At 38.2% G+C, this 25391-nt stretch overlaps 1 protein-coding gene across 1 annotated transcript in view; it reads left to right on the top strand.

Annotated features, from left to right (window-relative positions):
• Window positions 1-24019, top strand: part of HIBADH (3-hydroxyisobutyrate dehydrogenase) — an 80102-nt gene extending 56083 nt beyond the window's left edge. Inside the window, exons 5-8 of the mRNA XM_021387690.1 lie at window positions 10656-10789; window positions 11365-11441; window positions 18325-18481; window positions 23022-24019. Coding sequence (XP_021243365.1) covers window positions 10656-10789; window positions 11365-11441; window positions 18325-18481; window positions 23022-23180 — 527 coding nt within the window. The 3' untranslated portion in view covers window positions 23181-24019. The remainder of the gene's footprint in view (window positions 1-10655; window positions 10790-11364; window positions 11442-18324; window positions 18482-23021) is intronic.

Genomic DNA, 25391 nt, shown 5'->3' with positions numbered 1-25391 from the left:
TAAATAAATTTGAGAACATCGAATGGTACATTACATTTTAGGCTGGAGGGCAATGCTAAATCTAGTTCTACGGAAGATATGTATTTTCTATTTTGCAAAGGAGTAATAATAGAATTGTGTGCAGAGGATTCCTAAACAGGAAATAGATACGATAGCAGCCTTAAAAATTAAAAAAAAAAAAAAAGCCTTAAATGGAAGCTCTGGATCATTCCAATTTCATCTGCTCTTCTAGCAGATGACATCTTGCGTTTTCTGCTTTGCTTTTTTTAGTGCGGAATAGAAGTTCTAGAATTAACCACGGATATGCTGAAAGTAGGCAGCAGAAAATGCTTTGTTACTCTATGGTTATAAAGTTAGGTGTGCTTAAAAATAAACGTATATTTTAAAGGAGAAACTGAAAGATGATGTATGGGTTCTTTATTGAATCCTACACTAAGACTCAGTGGCGAAGCGGTTTCAGAAAGGCTCAGCACATCTGCAGCCATGCACTATGATAGTGGCTCACCTGATCAAAAAAATCCTTGGTACTCATACCAGGCAGAGCACTTTAAGGGACAAAACCCAAAAGTTATTTCAAGAATGTTCAATGCAGTCTACAGTCCTGTTGTCTTTTTAAGCATTTCTTTCCAATTTCAGTTGGTAAAACCTTATCAGTTGTCCAATCATAGATTGTACCTGAAGTAGGTAGAATTAAAACTCTGGATTGGGAAAGTCTCCAACAAAATATATTTGATGAATGCATCAACAGAAATTTATCTGCAGCTGGCTTTCTTTATAGGGAACGTTTTATTAAGCAGAGCACTTGAACCCGTACCTGTGGAGTAATGCTGTTTAAATGCATACCTCAGTGTGATTTAATTTTCTTTTTTGCTTAGCAATGTGCTTAATGCCTTCTTTCTTTAAAAAAGAAAAAAAAAGAAAAAAAAAGAAAAATGCTGCTCTGTTTTTTGCTTTTGGTGGCCAATCTGGGAGTAACATAGTAAAGAAAAGTATAAGAATAGTATAAAGAAAAGTGTAAGAAAAGTATAAAGGACAAAGGTGGTTTTTTGTTTTTGTAAAATGGGAATCATATCTTGTTACAGTAGTACTGATAGTGGAGAAATATGTAAAAGATAATATCTCCTGGTTTAGTCTTCTTTCGTAAGGTCCTCGTTACTCTGTTTACATGTGGGGTTTGGGCTGTAGTGTATCTGTTCCACAGTGAAGTGTAAATGTATTTGCATTTTGTTGTGGAGTTAAGGTATTATACATGAGTACTTCATGCTTTCTAGATAGAGACATTCAGGTCCAACCAGCAAAATCTGCAAATGTGGTGGCGTATGGCTAACTGCTTTCTGTAATTGACAGGGCTCAGCAAATCTGGCCAAGCGTCTCTTTTTGTTGGTCACAAATGTGCACAGCAGCTATGTGGTGCTCCACTGAGGCAGATGAGATGGAAAACTGCGACGCCAAGGTGGAATTCTGGTTCTGCTGGTGGCCTTTGCTGCCTACACAAACCTTAAGCTTTTGTGGTGATTTGGTTGTTGTTGTTCGTTTTGGTATTGCTTGTGGATTTTGGTTAGAGCAGACAAAATCGCTCTTTTGGGATTTTACTTTTTCTAAAGGGGATATTGCAAATGCTCATCCCTTTCAGCTTTGTCTCATATTCATAGAATCATAGAATCATAGAATTAGCTAGGTTGGAAAAGACCTACAAGATCATCCAGTCCAACCATCCACCTACCACCAATAACCCCACTAAACCATTTAATCACATTGTTCCATAACAGTCTATTTTTCAGTTGCTGATCTTCTGTATGGTGTGGAAGATTCTGAAGAAAGTGGAGTTGTGGAGCCCTCAGTGTATGTTAAATATGAGGCTCTGTCACCTTTCTAATGCTAGACATAAAATATTCTTGTTTTTGCAATTCGTGATTGAGAAGTTCTTTTGTTTCTAAGATGTGGTGCATAATCCAGCCAGCATGGGAATTGTGCTGGAGCCTGTCTGCTGAAAATCAGTTGTGTGGAGGGATAGCACTGGCCTACTTGGTTGAGAAACTGTGTGTATGTTCATGTTTCATTTTCTGATCTTCACTAAAGCCCTAGAATTTCAAACAGTAGTGCTGGCCAAGTAGATCGTGGGTTATTTTCTTTGTTTCTTTTGTATTTATACTGTGCTTACTCAGAACGCAGCTATGGTCAACCAGATAGCTTAGTGCCATGTGCTTTCCATTTGGACTATCCCAAAGTCTGATTGGAACACTTGGCTTATGGGATACCTGGAACATACCGCTTCAGCTGTGTACTGGCTGGCCAGCCTTCTTGCTGATGTTGGGATAAAAACTGAAATGCTTGCTTTGAACTGTGCTAAACCCTGTGCAGTTAGTCCAAGACAGTAGATGCTTGCAGCTGTTGTTAAGTTTTAATATTTCTGTGTAGGCCTGCGGCACTAAATGAGGTTTAGACCATACACATAGATGTTGAGGAACAGCTAACTCTGGTACTCCAGCAGGGACAACCAAGGGCTTCTCCTGTTCTCCAGGGCTTTTTATGGTGGAGTATGGATTAAGGAGAGGGCATATGAGAGATGACTGGCATGAACTGCTACTCCAAAATATTTTTGATGCAGTATTTTGGGTATTAAAAATAAGCTGCTGATTTAATCGATCGTGCTTTATTTCTTTTCTTACTGCAATGCTGTGAACCATTTTCCTCAGTAACTTTCCAGGTGCTCTGGTATTTCACTTTGCCATTGCAATAACTAAAACTAAACATAGGGCTGCCAACAGAACAGTCTCATCAGGCCTTTCTTTCAGCTTGCTCTTTGTTGACAAGGTTAAAGCACCTTCTGTGTGCATTTGTCTGTTGCAACTTATTTTCTTTGGCTAATCATTTTGGAGGTGTCAGTTGCTTCTTAATACCATCTCGTAATTTTTCTGGTGCATTTGCTTCATATTAAGCCTCTTTAACAATAGCTTCTACTCAGTTTTTGCATGATTTATTGAGAGGACATATTGTTTTCTGTGTTTTGGCATCCTTCTGTAATACATCTAAATCAGATGGAAGATTTTTATGCTAGTGTCCATGGCCAAGTTCACGCACTAATCCCTGTGGAATTCCACTCAGTGCTTCCTCTAAAAGCGTAAAGCTTCTCATTACCACTTTGCCTGTTTTATTAATTATTTCTTTATCATTCCCTCTACGCTGCCTTCCTGATGACGTTTGAGTATTTTTTTCTGTGCTCTTGTGCCCCTGTAGCACACGTATGTTCCTGTTGTTCACATACATGTATCCTCATGATTCAGGACAATCCCTCAGCATGTTCCCTCGATGCCCCCAAGGATCCTTGCATGTACACCAATGCCTCTCAGATTGCCACGTGGGATGGGAGAGGTTGGTGCTGGCTTTTGTCTTTGCACAGCACCTAGCAAAATATTGCCACAAGAGCAACACAACTGCTGAGGAAAGGGTATTAAAGCGTGCTCTTCTCCGTCCTCTATCTCCATCGTATTCTAGGATGCATTCAATTACTCCCTCTCACGCTGGGCTCTCCAGAACAGGTAGCATATTGCTCACCTCTCTCGCATCTTTCTTTCACTCCATGCCACTGTTATGAAAATAGCTGCATTGAGCATTAGTGCTGATGCTCACAGCCTGATCCACTCCTCGTTCTTGCCTGTGCTTGTGGGAGGCAGGGTGGAGGAGGAGGAGGGAATTATTATTCTGCTGCTGACACAGGGAGAATGAGAGGGGCTTGATGCAACAGAAGATTATGTTCCCTGAGGATAAACAAACAGAAGGAGATAAATTAGGAGAGAGGATAATCCTGTTAATATGTGCATTCCTTAATTCTGATTCAGTTTTTCAAAACGTACAATTTCACAGAGGTTAGAGATTTAATTAGTACCTGTAAACCATCTCTTGAAGTTTACCTTATAGGTTGAGAAGTGATGCTTTGAGTTGGCATTTGAGAAGCACAAATCCACCCGTAAACAGGAATTGTGGGCTGTGATATGAATATCGCATGAGGGAGAAATAATAACGTGCACATCATCATTCCTTCCTCAGTTAAAAAAATAAACTTTTGTTCCCTAGACTTTTTCACAATTCTGTTTGTTTGGAATTCAGAGCAGCTTACTCCTTGCAGTCTTCTGTTGCTTTTTCAGCAGAAGCTGGGCCATTGTGATATTTATCTGAATTCAAACAAGGCTAATTAAAAGAGCTGCTGACAGTTGTTGTGATCTGACTTTGACTGGAGCTTGATGGTCATTATGGGTAAATAATGAACCAGGTCTGCAAATGTAGCAGCTGCCAACTTGGGATAGAAGAACAGCTATTGCGTCCAATTTAAGGATCTATCGACCGCTTCCCTTCTCCCTGCAGATCTTCTTCCGAGCAGAAAACTAATGTTTTCTACTGCTTTGTTTTGTGGTTTCAGCTATTTCTGATATAGACTATAATTTCCTCTTAAATATTTAACCTAGTCCATTATTAGCTTTCAGAGTTAACAACTTTTCCATGGGGCTTTCTTCGCATTTTTATTGTTTTGGTTTTTTAGTTGTTTTTTTTTTCAGTTTGTTTTTATGTACAACATAAGTGCTTAAATAATTATGATAATGTGTATTTAATTTGCCTGTTGCTGCAGAGGAAAAATCAACTAGTTTTTTTTCTTTGCACGGCCATAATTTTGCGGATTTTATAATTGGATGGTGCTGTAAAAGAGATGCATCTACTTCCTCAAGCGTGCTTTCTCTCCTGGAGTTGCACTGAGCTCTCGTTGTATAAATCTTCAAAGCACTGACCTGAACCTCCATTTCCATTTTTGTTCAAACATCAGTAGTTCATGAGGTATGGTGGTGCAAGGCTCTATTCATCAGAAGAGCGAGGTAGCAATGGCTTTCATTAAGGCGTAATTCCAAGTATGCCGTCGCTTCATCATGAGCTTTGCCTTGTCCCATTAGCAAGCAAAACCGGTGCGTGCAAGGGAAAATGGCAAATTTTAATAACAAATTAAATTAACTTTCTGCTGGAATCCCTGCCGCCGTAAATGCAGAATGGACATTTAAAAGTCACTGCAGAATTTTATATCCGCAAGAACTTCCCATTTGCTCAGCTGCCACGCAAAGAGGCGGCAGTGCATTATGTAAAATGTAGGAACGTGCTCGTGTGCACCGCATAATGCGGCACGGCTCAGGGTCTTGCTGGGAGGAAATGATCCCGAGCGTGCCCCTAAAAGACAAGCCCTGTGCTCTGGGATATAATGATGAAAAATGGCCCGTTTGTTTGTGCCTTTGTGTTTCAGCAAAAACCAAACTTTGGGTTGCTGCCTGTGCGGTGGTGGAGGGGCTTTGTGCACGCGTGGTACTCCGGTTGTACGAGGCCGGGGTTATGTGCTGGTCCCGGCTACACGGGATGGCCCCCAGCATGTGCAGAGCCATCCGTCTGTGTCACCGGCACCCCAGAGGACATCTGACATGGGCTTCGGAACAGAAACTGTGATCACTTACAAATCAAACATGGCACGCTCTAAACCGATTGTGCACGGCAATCTTTTCGAGAAAGGACAACTAATTGAACATGATAAAGTGTAAAGTTAATTAACACCCTTAAATTTGTTGATTACTTTCACGGGATTATATTGTTCGTTGAGTAGCAGCTTTCTGTCCCAGCTGTCGCCTTTTTAGCGAATGTCTCTGGTAAACAATAGAGACACCATAACAAGTCGTAAATGGTCCCTGTGACAGCAGCCCCTTGTGAGGCTGCATCTGTAGAAAATGATTAGAACAATTGCATTTTAAAGACGGCTCACATCGCAGCCCGGTCCCATCGGCCCTCTTCTTTATCTCTGGTGATGGCAGACTGGTTAAAACATTTAAGTTCTTTTGAGCAAATTAAGTGATTTACTGTGTTTCGGTTCTACAGCGGTAGAATAGCTTCATAGCTCTACCTTTGATGCCGATTTTTGTAATAGGAAGAGAAACGCAGTCCCTTGGAGCGGTGGGGGGTTTTTATTCTGTGCTTTTTTAAATGAGCTGAGATTGTTCTATTTACTCATTTCCTAGAAATAGATTAAGCCTGTCACACTTCGTCTATGGAGTGACTAGAAGAGAATGATGTTCTATTTGTATTTTATAAAATAAGTCGTTTCCTCTTGGTTATTTTAAATTTATGGTATAATTTTAAATATCCTCCTTTTATTTCCAGTAAGGATTTGTAGCTGATGTTGCCTATACATGTCGGTTGCCTGTACCTGCTGTTGCCTTTTAGTTGGTTTTAGATTTATACAAAACAATAGTAACCTTTCTGGTTAATCTTTCCTTGTGTACCTAACTTTTTGTGAGTTGCAAAAGCCAAAATATTTCTCATGAGCTGGCAGGTACTCAAAAGGCACTGCTTTGCACTTACAAGCACATACACACACACACAGATGCAGGCTCTCATTCAGCCAAACTGAAGGAGGGCAGTCACAAGAAACTGCTTGTTTGGGGAAACTATAGTCACTTAGGTTACAATTTTGCAAAAATATTGGGATAAAGGACCAGTGTTCCCTTGCACATACACTGACACTTGAAGGTACAACATTGTAAAATAGGAGAGAGCATTAAAACTCTACCACTTTAATTTTTCCTGTTGATTTTTATATCTATTTGGGGTCGTAAGCCAGTTGCTGAAATTCCGTCTTGCTCAGTAGGCTGTGTGTCGAATAGGTCACCGTCAAAATGGATGTTTGCCTTCTGAGCTTCTTCATGTTATAACCCTCATCCTTAGCTTGTCTGAAGCAGCTAGGTGCTGCTTCATTCATGTTCAGTTTTAATTTTTCTTCTCAACTTTGCCAACAGCAAAAGTTATTATCTGCAGGTGCAACACAACAATGATTTAAGCATCTTGGCATAGGGGAATGGTTGGGTGCTCTGTGTATTCAGCAGTGTAATCCTCCTCTAACACACAGCCCTGCAGTGCCACTTCTTTTTGTCTGTGCCCTCCTCTTCTTATGGAAATGTAACACAACTGAAACTAGAAGCAGATACATTCATGCAACATCTTTGTTAACTTTTTTTTTCCTAGCAATTTCTGTTCTTTATAATAAGCAAACTGCTTGTAGACAAACTCCTTTTACTGTTGTAGCTCTAGGGGTAGGACTTTTGTTTTTGGAGCTGGAGGCATCTGTTGCAAATTACAAGACTGTTTCCAAGGTACTAAATATTGCAGGAGTTGTAATAAGCAAGGAAGAGTGGATATGGAAGTGCTGGGTGGCTGGAGAACCTATAGGCTGCCTGGCTGGGAGCCTAAAACTTGAGATTGTCTGAATCCAAACTGTCCCAGGACAGCTGTGGCCAGTTGCTGCTGTCATATGAGGGCCCCTAAGCCTCCATTCACATTTTCATGTAAAACTGTGAACTTAAGAGCTGCTCTGTGTCAGGTTCACTGGGCAAATTGTGGGCACTCAGTGAGAACCACGTGGATTGCACTAATCCTTGCCCCGCAAGTGACTCAGGCAGATGTGGCAGGATGTTTGAAGGAGCAGCTCTGTATTTACCTGTTCTCATTGCAAGACATTGATCTTGCAGATTTTGTCCAAAACCTTTTGGTACCCAAGTGGAAAGCCTGTCTCTAGGTGGGTATACATATCACAGACCTACTCTAAACTTCTCACTGTCCTTTTTTCCCAGATTCTTTGTGTGTGTGTGCGTGCCCCTCCCACTAGCTAGCTCTCTTATCTGCAAACCGGTTCCTGTCATTTTATATCTCTGGGAAACACTCTGATAGTCTTATGATTTACTGGCTCAGAGTTGAGCTACTCTGTGCAATCTGTTGGCATGACCTCCTTAGAGGATTCTGCACGTGGGCTGGGGGGCTCTTACAGAGAGGCCGAGCACAAAGCTGCAGCCTTGGGCTCGAGCAGCCCTGCCTTGCAGAGGAGGAGGTCTTGCACGTGCTGCTCACAAATACAGTTTCTCAGAAACTCCTCCCTGAGGACAAGAAGAGGCTCTCCATATTTTGGAAAGAACAAATAGATCCTGAATATGGACTTTTGACCCGGCACAGTACACAAAGCGCTGTTTTGGGTGGTAAGAAATCTTTCAGAAGTCAAAACGTGAAAAGTAGTCATTAGCTTTGTTTTCTCTTACATTGAGCTGCTTTGCTTTCTCCCTTGCTCTCCTCAGTGTTAGAAACTGGAAATACTTCACTGGCCTATGTTGTTGGTGTGGAATCTGTGATTTTTGAAATAAAGCTGTGTATTCTTATCTATTGATTTTTATTTCTATTTTTAGCTGAAGTTACAGTTCTTGTATTCCTCCCTGCCAAAACTTTCTGAAATTGCCAATCTTCTAGATTTGCTGCACCTCTTGTTTAATACTGATAAAACAGCTTGTAGTTGGCAAGGTCCCTCGATGATAAAATTTAGCGACAAGTACATAGGCTTTTGTTTTTAAAAACAGAATTTTCCGAGCCTTCTGCATCATACGACAAATTGCTCTTTTTTTTCCTAGTTAGCTAATTTATTTTTTCTACTTGAAATGTAAGTGTTTGAACAAGTGAGAGAGTGCAGCTGTCAGAAGATTAACCAGCTGAAAACTATTGTCAGCATTAATTTTGCTCTAATAAATGACTCTCTGAAGCTATTTAGCAGTCTGTAATCTAGATACAAGGCTATTGACCTATGATGGATAGTACTGGATTTTGTTTGTAAGCTTTGACTTAAATTGTCTACTTAATTTGCTGCAGGTCAGATCACAGGATTAGTGGTAAAGGCCATTATGTGGTTTGAATAAAAATAGCTAGAGGAATGGAATGAAAATCATTGTGTTTATTAATGTAGCAATCTTTGCAGTCGTGTACATAGTAAATTGGTAGCCAACAAGATGACAATGACCTGTTTGTGTTAGTTCTAAATCTAGGCTTTGCTCTTTGCCAAGTTCTTGGGATTTGCCACATGAGTTGGCTGTGGAGGAGTTGTTCGAGTGAGATTAAGGATTGGCTGCAGATAGGGTGTCTTAACAAGAGCAGAAAAGTCTTTACCACTGTCAATATTTCAGTACAACAGTGTTTTTCTAGGAGCAGCAGTGTTTTGTATATATCAGCTGAAAGGTTTGGATCCGTGTTTTTCCAGACATTCCACTTTGGGACTCCCCAGTACTGGAGTGAGTCCAGGAAAGAGCCACTAAGCTGATAGAGGGACTGGAGCATCATTCATGTGAGGAGAAGCTTGGAGAAGAGAAGGCTCAGGGGGGATGTTATTCAGGTATAGAAACGTCTGATGAGAGGGAGGTAGCCAGATCTTCCTTAGTTGTACCAAGGCAAGAGGTAATGGGTGCAAACAAAAATACGTGAATCCAGTTTAGGAGTGTGTTTTTGTTTGTCGCTACACAACATGTAGCTCAGTGCAGGGTGTTCCACTTACACTCTCAAAACTACTTCAATATGAGGATTATTATGGTTATGATGGTAGCTAGTTGATGAAAAAGAATTGTGAATCATAGCTAGAGAACAGTCTGACTTCTGTAGAAGCAGAATGGTCCACCCCATAGAGGAAGAACAAACCATTTTACTTGGGCGTTCTGTTTGTAAGAACACTGTTAACTAGTTTTATTTCAAATTATTTCAAATAAAAATAGTGTTTTATTTGAAAGTGAGCCATAATCTGTAGCTGTACATCCTTGAAGGCCAAAGCTTGATGCATAACACAGATAATTTATACTGGTTATACTTCTTGCTGAAGTGAAAAATAGAGAGGAAGCTGATGTGTTAATAAGTTTGGGGTAAATTTTCCTAGCAGTTCTACCAATTAAATCTGTTGGTGATGAGGAGATCAACATTACATGAGTAATTCGTATTAGACTTAAGCTTCTTTTAAGGAGTGAAACATTTCATACAGATGCTAAATATCACATAGGAAAAAAATTGTTTTTTTTCATGCTTAAGAAGAATATAATCAAGAACTATGGGGTGTTCTTACTGACCCATTGTAAAGATGGGATAGATTTTGGTGGGATAGAATTTGATGGAATAAAACTGGGAATAGTGTGTTTGTATGTGTGTGTGCCTGTCAATTGTTTTACACAGGTTTTGCATAATTCTTTATGTGATTGTTTATGTATTATGTTTATGCACAGAAAGGTAATACAAGGTTTTTGAAACATAATAGAGCTTTGCTTCAGATTAGAAACATGATAAACTGCAGAGGTTCAGAAGGCAAGCAGTAGGTTTCACATGTCTGTGGCTTTTAGTTGTTCAGTTATCAATCAGCAAGCATTGACAAAACTTAGCTGAGAGTTTGGAAAAGCTGATAAAACCAGAGTTAACTTTGAGCAAGTGTTTGTGAATAGTCGTGTTTGAAGAGTGGTTTGGCAACACAGACATTTTATGTAGTGATTCAGTTACAATGAATTTTATGGAGTGCAAAGTCACAGGAAGGGTTGGTTGTTTCTTCATATGAAATTTCTATAATTCTTCTGAATTGTTTATCTGCCAATATTGCTGAAGATACAGCCTTCCTTAAGGTGGCTTTATCTTCTCAAGTGTTTGAGAATTAAGTTATACAATCCTGTAAGTACTCAGACTAGATAGACTTATTAAATGCATACATTTTATATCACTGGACCCTTACTGATCAGATGACATTGTTAAGGCTTTTTAAAAATACTGGTGTTAAATCCAATGTCGTCTTGATTCAGGTGTTGGAGCCGCTCGAGCTGGAAACCTTACTTTCATGGTTGGTGGAGTGGAACAGGAATTTGATGCTGCCAAAGAGTTGCTAATATGCATGGGTTCCAATGTGGTCTACTGTGGAGGGGTTGGAACTGGACAGGTAATGCTGAGGCACTAAGAGTTATCTCAGACTTTGACTATTTTATTTTTCTTGAATGATATTCACTCTTCTATTCCAAAATGAAATGCCTCGTATTATGTTTTCTCACTTGTCTCCTTACTCTTCAACCATGTATTTATAAAATAATACCTTGGCACCATTCTCCAGTATGCTGTATAGCTTAGCACCAGAACATCTGACCTGGTGATTTTTCACAGTCTTGTTAAATTATATTTGTTAAAGGATACAGATTTTTATTTTATTTCTTCTAGATTAGATCTACTGAATGTTCTGAAGGATAAAGAGCACCCACATGCCATGTATACTAACCGAGCTACTGTACTAGAAAAAAACATTTCCCAATCTCTGAAGGGACCATAGGGCACCTTTCATTGATATATTGTACTACAATACGTTTACATTTATGGTGCTACCTTTAGAGAAGAGCTGTCTGAGCATATTTAATCAAAACTATCCCCAATTTAGTTAAAGAAGAATCCTATGTATTACTTATGCATAAATGTAATACATTTTCATTAGAAAATGCAAAAAATGACTGATAAACTTATTTTCAGGCTGCAAAGATCTGCAACAACATGCTTTTGGCCATCAGTATGATTGGAACTGCTGAGACTATGAATCTTGGAATCAGGTTTGTTTGATATTTGTATTGGATTGCAGGTGTTTTTTCTGTGTTAACAGTCTCGTGTTTTACAGTTGACTTTTGCTGAGACACTGGTAATTGGATGGCATGGAAAATCTTTTGCCAGAAATTCTCTTATAAAAACCATTAGCATGCTAAAGGTATTATTTAACTAAGGTAGGGCTCTTCAGAACAGGAATATTCTCTTGTATTGACTGTAGGTTGTTATGTTTTGCATCTGAAGATAAGACTTTATTTATTCTGTTATACTGCTCTGTACAATAATGTTTGTCTTACATTACATACATAGGGGGTAATATAGAGATAGGTATCATTCTAAGCTAATGTGCAGTGTATTCTGAATATTATTCTCTCATATGGCTCATGTTGGCTTTGTTTACCTTTGTGAAATCTTCCAAAATATATTGTAAAGTAAAAGTTCTAATACAGTGCATGTATCAAATTAAGATCAATGCATAAAAAAAGAACGTTTCTGCCAGACTTTGTCACTGTGGTTTGACCTAATTGCCAAAACTAACACTTTGTCAAAAAGCTGGAGTATGTTCCCCTCTGCTCTTTTCAATGCTAAAAGCACTGTTTCATTTCTAGCAGGTGATGCATTTGACTTGTAAGTGGCAGTATATTCAAACAAAATGATTTTTCCTCTCCAGTTGTAACCAATTTATTTTTCCTGCTGTGTTTGAAATTTTTCAAATACAGTGAGAGCAAGTACCACTTCAGTATCACAGTATTTGAACCTTCATAAATTCTCTCGGCCAGATCTAAAACATTGGCAAATTTATATGCAGTTCTGTGTTTGAAGAGATTATCTTACAATTGTTTATCTTTTAAGGGCTCTTCATAAATTATTCATCTTGTGGTTGCATCCTTCCAGTTGGTCTGCTAAAACTACAGATAGTGTAGATACTTATCAACTGGGCTTTAGACCGCGTGCTCATGTGGATTTGCTACGCTAGTAAAACAAGAGGGCATCAAATGCTTAAATAAATAAAAAAGAACACCTACATGTGCGCACATACACGAGGCAGTGTAATGGATTCACATTTCCTCTTAATTACCATATCAAGATGCAGTTGTTTTATTGAATTGCCCTTGTCTCAGATGTTAGACTATCTTGACCTATTAAGTTGTCATGTTGTAATTGAGATAAAAGAGGAATTTGCTTTGCATCAGTGCTAATTGGTTTATCAATATCCTGTACCATTTACATTTTAAAATTGAGAGTCTGTAAGATACAGAGGCACAACTGTATCAAGCCATAATATAAACAGTGCCATTGTATACAACTATTTTAATTCAGTATGGTGTAAAGCTTTCATCGGGTTCTGGTTTAAGTCATGTTTAACTTAATAAAACATATGCGACTGATTTTTCATTAATTTTCTGTCTGTATTTGTAGAAATTACTATGTTTAAAATTAAAAACAGAATAAAGTCAAGAGCTCTGGAACACAGGTATTCTGGGCATGTAATGTGTGCACAGAGCAAATGGGTGCCTGCAGTTACTGTAACAAGACCTCTAGAATTTTCATTTTTCATTTTATTGGTTTCCATTGAAAATTTTGGGTGAATTTGTATTCAGTATTTGTGAGCAAAAATCCACTATCGAGGTGACAATATACTGACTTTCCTTGCTTACACTGATGACAATCAAGAAGGAACTGTTGTTATTGTAGAAGAAACCTGCAGATTGTAACCTGAATAATATGAAGAGCAGAAACCTCATGCAGTTTTGGACTAAATGAGATTAAGACATAGGCAGTAATGTAAAGCAATTCAGAACCTTTGCATTGATTTTAATGTGCCATGAATTAAAGACAACTTTTGTATACGAGTAGAATAAGAGCTTTCCATTCTTGGTGCGTACAGATGTCTAACATGCAAGTCAAAGTTGTAATTCTAATTATTAAAAGTTTTCAGTTTTTATTAAATGAATTAGTTGGGTTCTTTTTCAAGTTTAAAGCTGAAAGGATGGGTTGACTACTTAGTGAGAAATGGTTTGACCACCTGGAAAGAGTTGGAACATGAACTTGTAAAGAAAGTCTGACTCAACCTAATAATGGTAAAGGACTCCGGCAACCTGAAAATATCCTCATAGTAGAAACAGTGGAGCTTATACATATTTTTAACTTCTAGATAGAATATAAAATCTTTGTGTCATGCGTCGTGTATATTTGCTGTATTGTTTAAGTATTGAGTTTTAAGGACTTTGGTTAATCAGTTATTCAAAATATTACTGACTGAACTAGATGTAACTAGAAAGTTGTATTACAGTACCTTTCAGAAATCAAAACAGTGTAGTATGTTCTTCAAAACAGTGTAGCATTATTCTATTAATAAACCTTCTCTACTGTTTTCATTAACCGTGTGGCCTAAATTTTCACTTTATTCCTTTCAGATATTTAAATTACATCTCTTATTGCTGTATTTATATTTGAAATTACAGAATTTTTCCATACTTCAGCGTAAGTAGCAAATAGAATATTGTCAGGAGGAAGGAAAATCGGGATTAATGAACAAAAAATCCACAGTAAGCTCCCAGAAAAACAGGCGATGTTGCTACATAATTGCTTCTTTTATATTTGCTTGATTTTATGCTTTACTCAACATCATCTTCCTTTACTAATGAAGATGTCCACTTTCACTGGAAGTTATTGGATTTGGATTCCATTAGTAATATTAAAAAAAAAATTCAGTCTGAGTTCTGACCACTGAAATACCTTTTTTATTTTTCCACGAATGTCATGATGCTTTATGAATGTTGCCATTAAAAGTTACTGAAGCTGTGGCAGACATTCTGGAAATGAATTTACACTTCCATTTGTATTATTGTTTTTCTAGCATGATAGTGAAACTCCGCAGTAGAAAAATAGCTCATCAGTAGATTTTACTATATGGTTTTATGGATAATATGCATATCTCAAAATGCTGTCGTGAATTACTGTGTCAAATCAATGCACAGAATATGTGTAAGCTTCACAAATAAGAAATAAAAACATTAGTTGATACTGTCCACAGCCAGAGACTACTTTTCTTCTCCTTTTTTCTTTTTCTCATCTCAATGTCAGTAATTTACCGAGTTCTGAGTTCCAGTATAGCAATGTCTAATACTAGCAAAGCAAAGCTTGGAAATGAGTTATTGATGACGCTGAGTTTGTGTTTGAGTCGGATGGAAGCTGCTGCTTGTCAAGCAGTGCTCAGTCCCTTCAGAGACTCAGGGGAGGGCTTCTCTGCTGTCACAAGATGGTACAAGGTAGTTTAATAGGGTTCGAATATAAAGGACCATGACAACAGTAAGTGGTCTTTGGCACTGCAGAATCACTGTTGGGCTTCTAACAGCAGAGGAAGTCTTCTCTACTAGAAGGAACTGCTGTGGTACCCAGAGTTGTGTCAGAAGACTGCTGTTTCCTTAGCAGTTTTACTGCGTATTTGTTTGTGCCCCCTTGCTTTTTTAGATCCGTAAACTGGGAAGACAGTGAAAGAACTTTGCCCTCTGTTGCCAAGCCTAAACATAGTTCAGTCTCCAGATCTGGTTTCTGTGAGCATCCCTTGGCTGTAGAAGGAAGACAGAGCAGAAATGGGAGTCAGCAGCATAGAGAGCTTGCGCACCAGCCTGAGGCATGTAGCCCTGAGCATATCCCCACCACAGATTTTAGAAAGAAGGCCTTAAAACAGAATTCCTCTGAGAACTCCATGTCTCTGCTGTCTTCAGCTAAGCCTTCTGAAGGTTACTAATGATGCTTCAGAGCACTTACCTTGTTTAAAACCACAATAGCACGATCAATTTTAGCTGTGGTAGAAAGGTCATAAGGTTCTGTTTGAATATTTTGCAACTTCATATGGTATTTATCCAAAGCACCTTGAGATGTGAATCTCTCAACAGTTCAGCTACTTCAGTTGTTAAACCATAAAATAAGACCAGGCATATATTTTTTTTTCTTTTCTGTGAAATGCCTTGTGAGTTTTTCTCTCTGTTCCAGGCTGAACTCTTGGAGGAATGTGTGAAAAATGCAGTATGTTATTTTGTCGGAGCCCAGTAAAACTTACATTTTGAGCAGCAGCTCAAAGGGATCCTGCTTGAACCATTTTTTTTTGTTGTTGTTTGTGTGCTCATTGCTTAGTTTCTGCTGTTCATTTCATTAGGAATGTTATTGAAGAGGCTGTAATTTGAGGCAATTAATTCATTTTGTATTTGTATACTATTAGAAGTACAGTTAATACCTGGGCTTATTTTCTGCTTATAAGGGAGAAGAATATTTTGGTAATTGTAAATTCACACGCGCATGCACAAGCTCTTGCCACATCCAATGGCAAGTTGTTATGGGGACTGGCAGACTGTCATCATTTTGATAGCTTGAGCAGTATATCTCCTGAACAGCAATGGAGCTCTTATGCAGAGAGTATCATATGTTCCCAGCCAATTTACAGGGAAACAGCAATAACATTTTATCATGGTTGAGAGCCCAGTAGCTGCTTCCTATTAAACTTGCCCTTTCAGATACCTGTCTCGGATTAATTTGTTGATTTCAAATGGAAACTCAGTCTTCTCCACTGAAGCATGACTTTCTAGGATAGACTCTCACTGAATGACAATTACTGTATATTCTAGCTAGTTTCAGACCATTACAAGCCTTGGGCATAGTGGAAGACAGAGGACTTCTTCAGTAACTGATTTTAATATGTCTAATTTTAACTGTCAGTTATATATGCACCACTGGATGAATCCTCAGAAAGATGAAATGCAAAGCACTTCTAACTTGCTCTTATTAATGATACACTTGCTGCAAAGGAGAAAAAAAATAGGTTCAGGTCTCCTGTAGAGAATCTGCATGGTGTTTTAAGAGCAGCGGAGTTTGAAGGAGCAGGGATTTAAACTGATGCTGTCTGCCTTCTTCCTTTGCTGGAGCTAAAATATGTCAGATGTAGTGCAGGCGGTATTTTACATATCTGTATGACATACAGTTATCTTTTAAAATGTATTTTCACAGAGAGGCCGTTGGTATACTGTGAGGAGAGCATTTTTGGGAATGGTTATATGCATTTGGAAATAATAGGTTCTCTGCCTCGCAGTGTACTTGTAGCTCTAATTATGGGTCTCCGCACACAGCTAGATATGGCACAAGCAGACACTGCACTGCTAAAAATACTGATCTGGGTGTAAGAACAATAAGGAAACAAACCAAGAAATTTGTGTTGGTCAGAAAGCAGCTTCTGTGTGCTTGAAAGCTCATGCATTGTCTGCTCCCAACGCATTTGGGGTTTGTTGGTTGGTTGGTTCGGTTCGGTTGCGTTTGGTTTTGGTATTTTTGATGACAACAGTTAAGGCCTTTATTTTGAGAGGTTCTTGATGAAGATTTTGATACGCTCTACGGGATAAAAGTACAATTAAAATACTGTTAAGACATACTGGTGCTGGAAAATATGTTTTTTAAAAAGAAATGGCAATTGAAAGCTTTCAGAGGGCTCCAATAAATGGGGAGGAGGATAAAGCCCAGTCCCAGGGGCTGGTGCAGCAAGTCATAAATAAGGCTGCACAGCAGTAATGCTAAAAAGGTACCTTTGCGGTACAGAAAGCGATCTTGCTTTGCATTAGGAAGACAGAATTGCAGAGATGTGTGCCGTTGTGGCAACAAGAAGCATATTGTAGACATCACTGCCTGAAACATCATTTTTCAAATCTTAAAATCCTATTGGAATAAATAGACATAAATTTAGGAACTAATCCACTGGTAATGAGATCTTATCACCTGAAAATTAAAACCTAGAGCACTGCAGAGCCTGGGATTGGTGTTAGGATTCCCATGGCTATGGAGACCTGCAAAAAGTCTGCGGTAAAAGCTAATGTAAGGAGTCTTGACTTGTATAAAGGCTAAAGCTCAGCTGGAATTTTGTAGGAAAGTTTTTTTTATTTTTAACCTGTTTGCTTGTCCATGGTAAAGAGAGTTATGATATATCCACTTTAAAACATCCTTTTCTCATCTTTGATTGTTATTGGAAATAATTACCTTGATTTCTTTCTTGTACAACTGTAACTGAACATTTGTACAGGACCAGATAAACTACTGCCAATTAGTGCTGGTATAAATGCAATTTGTGTAAAATTTACATTTGCAACTTGATATCAGCGTTAACACAAATTCATAAAATGGTTAATTTTCTAAAATATTAGAATACTTTCAGTCTACATTGAGCAGCAGTTGATGCCATCATCTCTGTTTTAGAACAAATGGAACCATTCTAGAACAAATTTTCTACTTGGACAAGCTTTGTTTTATCAGGATCAGTAACCTTATCAACAGTTGACCCAGAACTATAATGTATGTTTGTGAACAGATAGCATATGTCACGGTGAGAGGCAGACTTGCCTCATAAGCAAGAGTATATAATGAAGATTAAGTAATAGTGAAGCAAAATACAGATGTATACAATAGTAATATATGTATTTTTAGAAATGAATCAGGTTTGGTAGTTGCATCTCAATTATTTGCCATGTTCAGCTTTAGATAATAACATTTTGATATGAAGAACAGGTTTGTGACCTAGTGTCTGGCAGAACAGAATGCCTTTTAACAATTGGAAGGGAGCTGCGCTTCTGAGAGGGCCTTTATTTTGTTTGCTCTTTCAGAATTGCTAGGTGGAAGGCACTTTGCTTAGTGCAGAAGAAAAAAGCTCTGAAAACCTACTGCTTAAGTGGTAGATTGATGGTCTTTAATCTAAAATACAGCTCCACTACCCCTAATATCAATACTGTGTCATTTTTCATGGCTTATAGCAAAGGGAGAGAAATGATGGTAGAGTCTTAAAATATAAAACAAGTCACCCGTGTCTTGCGCATTTTGACATTAACACTCCTCTTCCTTGACCTTTGACAGATTAGGGCTTGACCCAAAGCTGCTGGCCAAAATTCTAAATATGAGCTCGGGTCGCTGTTGGTCAAGTGATACGTACAACCCTGTTCCTGGAGTGATGGAAGGAGTACCATCTGCTAATAATTATCAAGGTGGCTTTGGAACAACGCTCATGGCTAAGGTATGGAATACTTGCATGTAAAGGTATAGTTGTTTCTCTCTGGAGTTTAGCAAGCATTCTTAGTGAAAATTTATGATTACAAGGAAATGTGTGTGCATTGACAGAGGGGAACTCAACCTATTACTGTAGCTCTGAATTAATGAGTAGTACAGGGGGCTTTCCTTTAATCTCCAGCCTCTTCCTAGCTGTTGTTACTGCAGAGCCACTCAATGAGATGATATGCAGTGTTTCAGTTCTGACTTGCCATAGAACTCCTGATGGACTTGTGTGTATGGCATATTTTCAGCAAGCCTTCTAGGTGGCTCTCGCACAACTGCTCTGGAACTTAAGAGCCACAGCTCAAGACACCAGTTCAGGAAAACACTGCTGACCAAATTAGTTGCCCATAATGGCATAAATATCTAAAACTTTTGGCTTAATCTCTTCCAGATACCTTACGCTATGCTACCACACATGCCTTCTAGCATCCCCTTCCTTGCTGCTCCTAAAGTGTTTGCCTAAGGTCATGTGGAATGCATAATGCAGACAGGTTTCAACCCACAGCCTCTGCAGACTGATTTTTCTACAGGTGCCTGCACTGTGCTGTGACCTCTCTTGACTTGTCTGTGTGGCAAACGTAGTGCTTCTTACAAGTAATTATCCAGTAATCTAAATTACTTGCCTGCAAAGTGAGAGATCTGGGTTTTAGGTCCTTCTGAGCATGAAGAAGTTGTAACTTACAGCTGTCTCATCCCAGGAGGGTACACTTACTGCCATGCTCTTGGCTGTTCTAGGAAAAGCAGGGTCCTGAGTCACTCTGTGGTCAGGAAAGCAAAGCTCTTGGAGGCCAGAGGAAAGCAGGCAAGGAGATTAGGGCTGTGCATCATGCTGATGAGGACACAGTTGGAGGGCGGAAGTGTAGGTCACTGACTTTTGAACTGCTTCTGCTTTTACATGATGATTGCCTAAGGTAAATTTCAAAAACAGCCCTGGAAGAGAACTCTCATCTCATCCCTTGATGGTTGGCATGCAGTATTCTAAGTTTATGCAACAACAGCCAGCAGCTTTCATTTCTTTGAGGGATGTGTTAAAATACTGGAAAGCAGCAGTTTTTACATCATGTTCATGTCATTTGACACAAGAGACAAGAAAACATTATTTAAATTACTGATTTATAAAATGCTTCATATTATACATTTGAAGTTGGCCAGGGTTATTGATTAGAGATAAGCAGCCTTATTCTGGCACTGCCTCAAAGCTCTTGTTTCTATCATGTGTAGCTTTCAGAATCCATTCTGCCTGTTGTGCATTGTTTCACACTGGATTCGCTGTTCCTGTGGTTCTTAACTGTTACTATTGTTGAAAATAACCTCATAATATAAATAAGATGGGACATATTCCCCTCTTTTTTAACTTTCTGTGTAAACTGTGAGTTTTTTCTCTCTTTTGTTCTGCTTCTAAGAGGGACCTTTGTCTAAGATCTTCATTGGAGGAACAGCAGCTTGGCTTGTGCTTGTTGAAACTGCCAGCTTTTGGTTAAAGTATCATCAACACATAAGAGGATTGTTTCTCAGAGATTTTTAATCACTCTTCACCTCTTCTCATGCCTCTCCCGCCCATCTTGTCTCCTAGACAGCCCATAGGCTGCCTCAGTACAAAGGAAAGACAATAAATTCCTTTCATACCTCTTCAGTATAGATGAAAAATTACTTAAATGAGTAACGACCAAAGAGAAAGCTGATCACGTTTGTGATATTACATGGTGAAGTAGTGACCGCTTTTAGGACACTGCTCCTAAGTTTGTCAAAGGACTTCTATGATTCCTTTCATCCTGGTATGTGATAGATCATATAGCATGTAAGTTATTTGAGTTGGAGACTCTTCTCTGGAAAGTACAAAGCATGCTTTTGCAACTTACAAGAAGGAAAAACCAAATATATTCACAGCATAGTTACTGATTAAATGTTGTCCTTGAATCCTGAGAAAAGCAAGATTTATATCATAGTATTCTTGACTGATGTCAGGACAACCTTCGTGCTTTATTCTAAATGGCAGAGTTTCATTTACATCAAGTACAAAATAAGTCTAAGGAACCAGATATTTCTACTGTGACCATTTTTTGTGGATCTTTGTTGTTGTTGTTGTTGTTGTTGTTTGTTTTTACTTTTTTTTTTTTAATAAGTTAGCTACTGTCTCCTGAAAGAGAATCTGTTTCCCTTTTCCAAGCTGAGAAAAAGTGAACAGAATGGTCAGTAATTTGTCAGTAATCAGATGTCAGTAAGACATCTGCAAGATTATATCAGCTTCAAAGAGTATGAGAGGAGCCGTAAATTATGCTCTGATTTTTGCTTTTTCAGAAAGGTCAGCAAAAGACAAATTTCCTTTAGAGCTGTTTTGTGCTATTTCACTTGAGGAATCTCCAACTTTGAGAGAAAAGGTGCAAAATCTTTTACAACCTAAAACTAAAGATAACCTTTATATATAGTTTGTATTTTTATTCCTTCAAAGGTCCTATTTATAGAGTGAAATTTAAAAAACAAACAAAAACCCCTAGGACCTTCCTGACTTTGGAGTCAAGAGTCCTGGTCCAAGTAAATGTTGAGATGCTATCTAATATTTCAGCCATCTTGGAGCCCAGGTTTCATTATAAAAGCAAACAGACCTGCTTTATAAAATTGTCCTCGTGGTAGCAGACTATTCAGAATTTTCAGGGACTGCTTTTGTGCAAGCCCCTTCAGAGAAAAATAGACCACTACTAACCAAAACTAAGCACCTTCACTAGTTCGGAGCTGGATGATTTTGCCATTCTACTATTACATGAAGCAATTTAAGTTTTGTTGAATAAAATGGACAATATGGCAACAGATTTCACAAAGAGGGGCTGGAAAAGGTTAGGATTATATAATGGAATATCTTACAGTAAGTCGGGCTGAAGTCACTATTCTTAGACTTCTTAGGTCATCAGTCATTGCTAGGCAAAAAGGAATGATCTGCACTGATGCAGATGAGGAATCTTATCTGAATCCTGTGGCATCTGATACGTATGTTTTTCCCATTTTCCTAGATCTTGAAGTCATTCAAGGGTAATAGGAAGAGTAACTATAATTCTGATTTGTATCAGAATGACCTTTATAGAGCCGATTTACAGATCGAAGTGACATTTAGAGAATAGAGTAAGATCTTGAATTTCCTTGTGCTAATTCAAATACAGACGCACAGAAAGTAAAGACCTGTCTTGTAAGTCATTCTTGAGAAGCCAAAAGTGCTCTCAGCAGTACTACAGTCTCTCAGTTCTTCTTATTTGTCATAAATATATTTAAAAAAAATTAAAACCACTAAGACTGCAAATTCTATGAGCCACCACAGTCTTGGATGGACAGCAAATCTAGTCACATACTAGTAACACTGGAGAAGTATTTCTGCAGCTTTCTTAAAATGTGGACCTCGTAATTACGTTCTGTTCTCTCGCAATACCTTATAAAGGCAACCTTGAGTGCAGGCATTACTGTCATACTTAGAAAGAGATCTGTTTCTATATCCAGGCCCTTGTTAGCTGTTCTTTCTTTGGTGAGCTTCATGTCTGATTCAGCTTAAAATTCAAGACCTGGCTTGAAAACCCTCCAACCTGTCTCGTCATTTCTGTCCAGCACACATGGAGCTGATTTTTTCTAACTAGCTATAGTTAGTCATTGTGCTGGTACTTGCCTTTCATTTCTCTCCCGTTTATTTCAGATTATAGCTACAGTTGACCAAATGGTCTTGGAGGATAGGTTTTCAAATTATTCTTTGCAACCTCCTCTCCTTTTTTGTCCCAAACTTAGTGTTTAAAAATGCAGTTGAATTATTCTCTGTATTCCTTCACCTTCACTCATTACAGAAAATATCAAGTTGTTGCAAAACCAGGACAGTTCCCTAGAGAATTCTTTAATACATCCTTTCAGTGAGGCTGCAAACCATTTATATTCACGAAGTGGCTTACACCTATCATTCTTTTATTAATTGCATGGTCACATAACAGTAAATGTATGTAAGCTAAGAGGCTTCGATTTTGTTGCTGTTCACGAACCTCCAGCTTTGTTTTCAACCTGTTTGTAGAAAGAAGAATGTCCTCTTGCCCAGACAACGTGAAACATATGTGAAATACTTAAGTGAATAGCCAAAGGAATCTTGGTCTTGGGGATAACACAGTAAAGTAGGGGGGGAAAAGTCTGAGTCTTGCTATCAGGTTGCATAGCGATCGAGAAAATTCCCTCTGTCCTGAAGGAAGTTGACTTCCTTGCAGAGCCATGTGTGGGTTGGGTTTTTGGTTTGGCTTTTTTTTGGTGGTTTTTTTCCTGTTGAATAATGTTGAGTTACTATTTTCAAAATGAAAAACTAAACAAGGCTTCCTTCTTCCAGGACTGAAATTTTATGCAGTAGACTTCTCTAAACAATGAAAGTCATTTAATCTATAGTATATACAAGGCTATTGATAATCTTGTCATTTTTTTCTTGACGTTTTCTCTTTTCCTTTCCTTCCCTTCTTCCTCTCTGCCCTCTTCCTCTCTCTCGTTCCTTCCAGGATCTTGGCCTGGCTCAGATTTCTGCCACCAACACGAAGACACCAGTTCCTTTGGGATCCCAGGCACATCAGATCTACAGGATGATGTGTGCAAAAGGCTATGCCCTGAAAGACTTCTCAGCTGTGTTCCAGTTTTTACGTGAGGAGGAAAGCTTGTGAGCTGTCCTTAAGCAGTGGACACAGTAACAAACCACATTTTTTATCCTTACAGCTCATTTGAGAAATGTATGGGTTTAATGAAATACTGTGCATCCTGATCTCATACAGACTAATTATCTTTCTTTGTCTAAATCACAACAAAGTCCAGGACTTCATCAATTCTTGAAAAAGCAAGACAGAGGAAGGGGTTGTTTGGCAACTAGCCAGACAGTGATTTCATTTTTTAAGAACCATCAAAAGTTTTTTTCACTTGATGCAATAAATAAATATTTTTTTAATTAAACACTTAATTGTTTGCATATAAAATAATTAACGTTATGGCCGCAAACTTAGATGGATCTTGAAGAGTAAAGTTATGTAGTGATTTAATGACATATAGTGATCTATCAAAATTAAAAGCAAATACTTTATGGAAAAAGGGAAGATTTTTTCAATGAAGAAACACAGCTTGGGATGAATTTTATTTTTTTTTCTTGGACCTACTAGCCTTGGATTGATCAGTAGTGAATTTTTCCGGGGCTTCAGGTTGCAGATTAAGTTTATAGGCACATGTTACTAAGTGGAGAGCTGTTACAGCATGTTTGCCTGATAGACTTAGTTAAAATAACATGGTATGCGTGTCTCTCCTGTAAAACTCTGTTACTGTATTTTGCTAACCCAGTTTTATATTTTCTTGTATTCTGTCACACATTTTCTGTCACACACTTTCAGAGCTCAAGAACAGCACTTTCCAGAAGTTCTAACCAAGTGTGCATTTGCTTTAGGCGACTACTGCAGTAATATAAACCTAAACAAACCCCATTATTTTGAAAAGAAATAAAAATCTATGCTGGAAAATACTTGCAGTATGATTATTTGCTTTTAGTTTTGTTGCAGTCTTGTACACAATTAACTAAAAAGGTACTAAGTGATCTTGTATTTTAATTTGCTTGGGTTTTTACAAATTATCTTGCAGTAACAGACTTCTGAAGAACTCTTGACTGTGTAATGCATACAGTAGTATATTTGCCTATATTACCTTAACTGTTCACTGCTTCTGGCAAAATACAGGCGTAAACTTAAATTTATGAAAGTACTCACATCCATATTGACTTGCAGGATCTAGGCTTAATCAATGGTCGATTTATGTATTTACATTCCAGAGACAGATCCCTTTATACATGCACATTCGGGTTAGAAAATTGTGTGGTTGAATTAGCTCAATTCAGTAACTTCTGAGAACTTGAACATTGCATTTTAACCTGTTAGTAACATTATATAAAGTCAAACTACTGATTGATCTGGTCTCCTTTCAGTTTGCTTCAAAGACTCTATGACATTACAGGTTATTCAGAGTTTAGGGGCTCACTGATGTTGTACATGGGTTGAAGACTACCAGGAGCAATCTTACTTTTTAACAGTTGTTCTTCTCTCATTTGATAAAACTATTGATTCCATTCATTCCTTGAAATCAGACCCAAAACTATCTGCAATAAAAACTATTAAAATTGCCAAGTCAGCCTCATGAGTGCTGGAAAATGCACAAATGCGGAACCACTGTTAAAGGTGTGTGGTTCAACCTTTGATTGCAAGATCACATAGAGCTTCTTTTCCTATGGCATTCCTGCCTCACACAACACAAGGATTTTGCAGGATTTTGGCTGAAATTAAAAACAAAAACCAAACAGAACAAAACAAAACGAAAGCCAGCTTCAGGGCAGACATCCAGCATGTAAAACTTTAGACCAAGCAGTTAGTTTGGCCAAGTTAGAAACTACTTCTAAAATAAATCTTACTATGGAAAGTGCCTTGAAACTTTTAACAAGGTCCAATACCTGAAGCCAGTAATACAATTTCTAGTAGAATACACATATTTTTCCTAATTCTGCAGGGGAATACTGTATTACTGGGTACATATAATGGTGGTGGTATTCACTATAACTACATCTTTCTACATCTGCCTATGTGTGTAATGCATCTTTTGCTCAGCATGGGGTATACTTCTGGTCTGTGGAAATTAAGCAAGTACTAAAACTGTTGTCACTGCCAGAAACAGGTGTTGAAAACAGCAATTTATTGAGCTGAACAGAAAGACAGCAAAATTGGTTAAATTTCTACACTAATTACTTCCCAGTGCATACACGCAAATTAGGTACAGCAAATTAGTTGCATATTTTCTAAATGTCCCAAAGGGAAACTTGAGGTAACTTCTTTTAAAATTGTTTTGAATGT

The sequence above is a fragment of the Numida meleagris genome, chromosome 2, assembly GCF_002078875.1.
Source record: "Numida meleagris isolate 19003 breed g44 Domestic line chromosome 2, NumMel1.0, whole genome shotgun sequence".
In the NCBI taxonomy this organism is placed as follows: Eukaryota; Metazoa; Chordata; class Aves; order Galliformes; family Numididae; genus Numida; species Numida meleagris.
The sequence above is the reverse complement of the archived record's forward strand: the minus strand, read 5'-3'. Positions and strand labels throughout refer to the sequence as shown.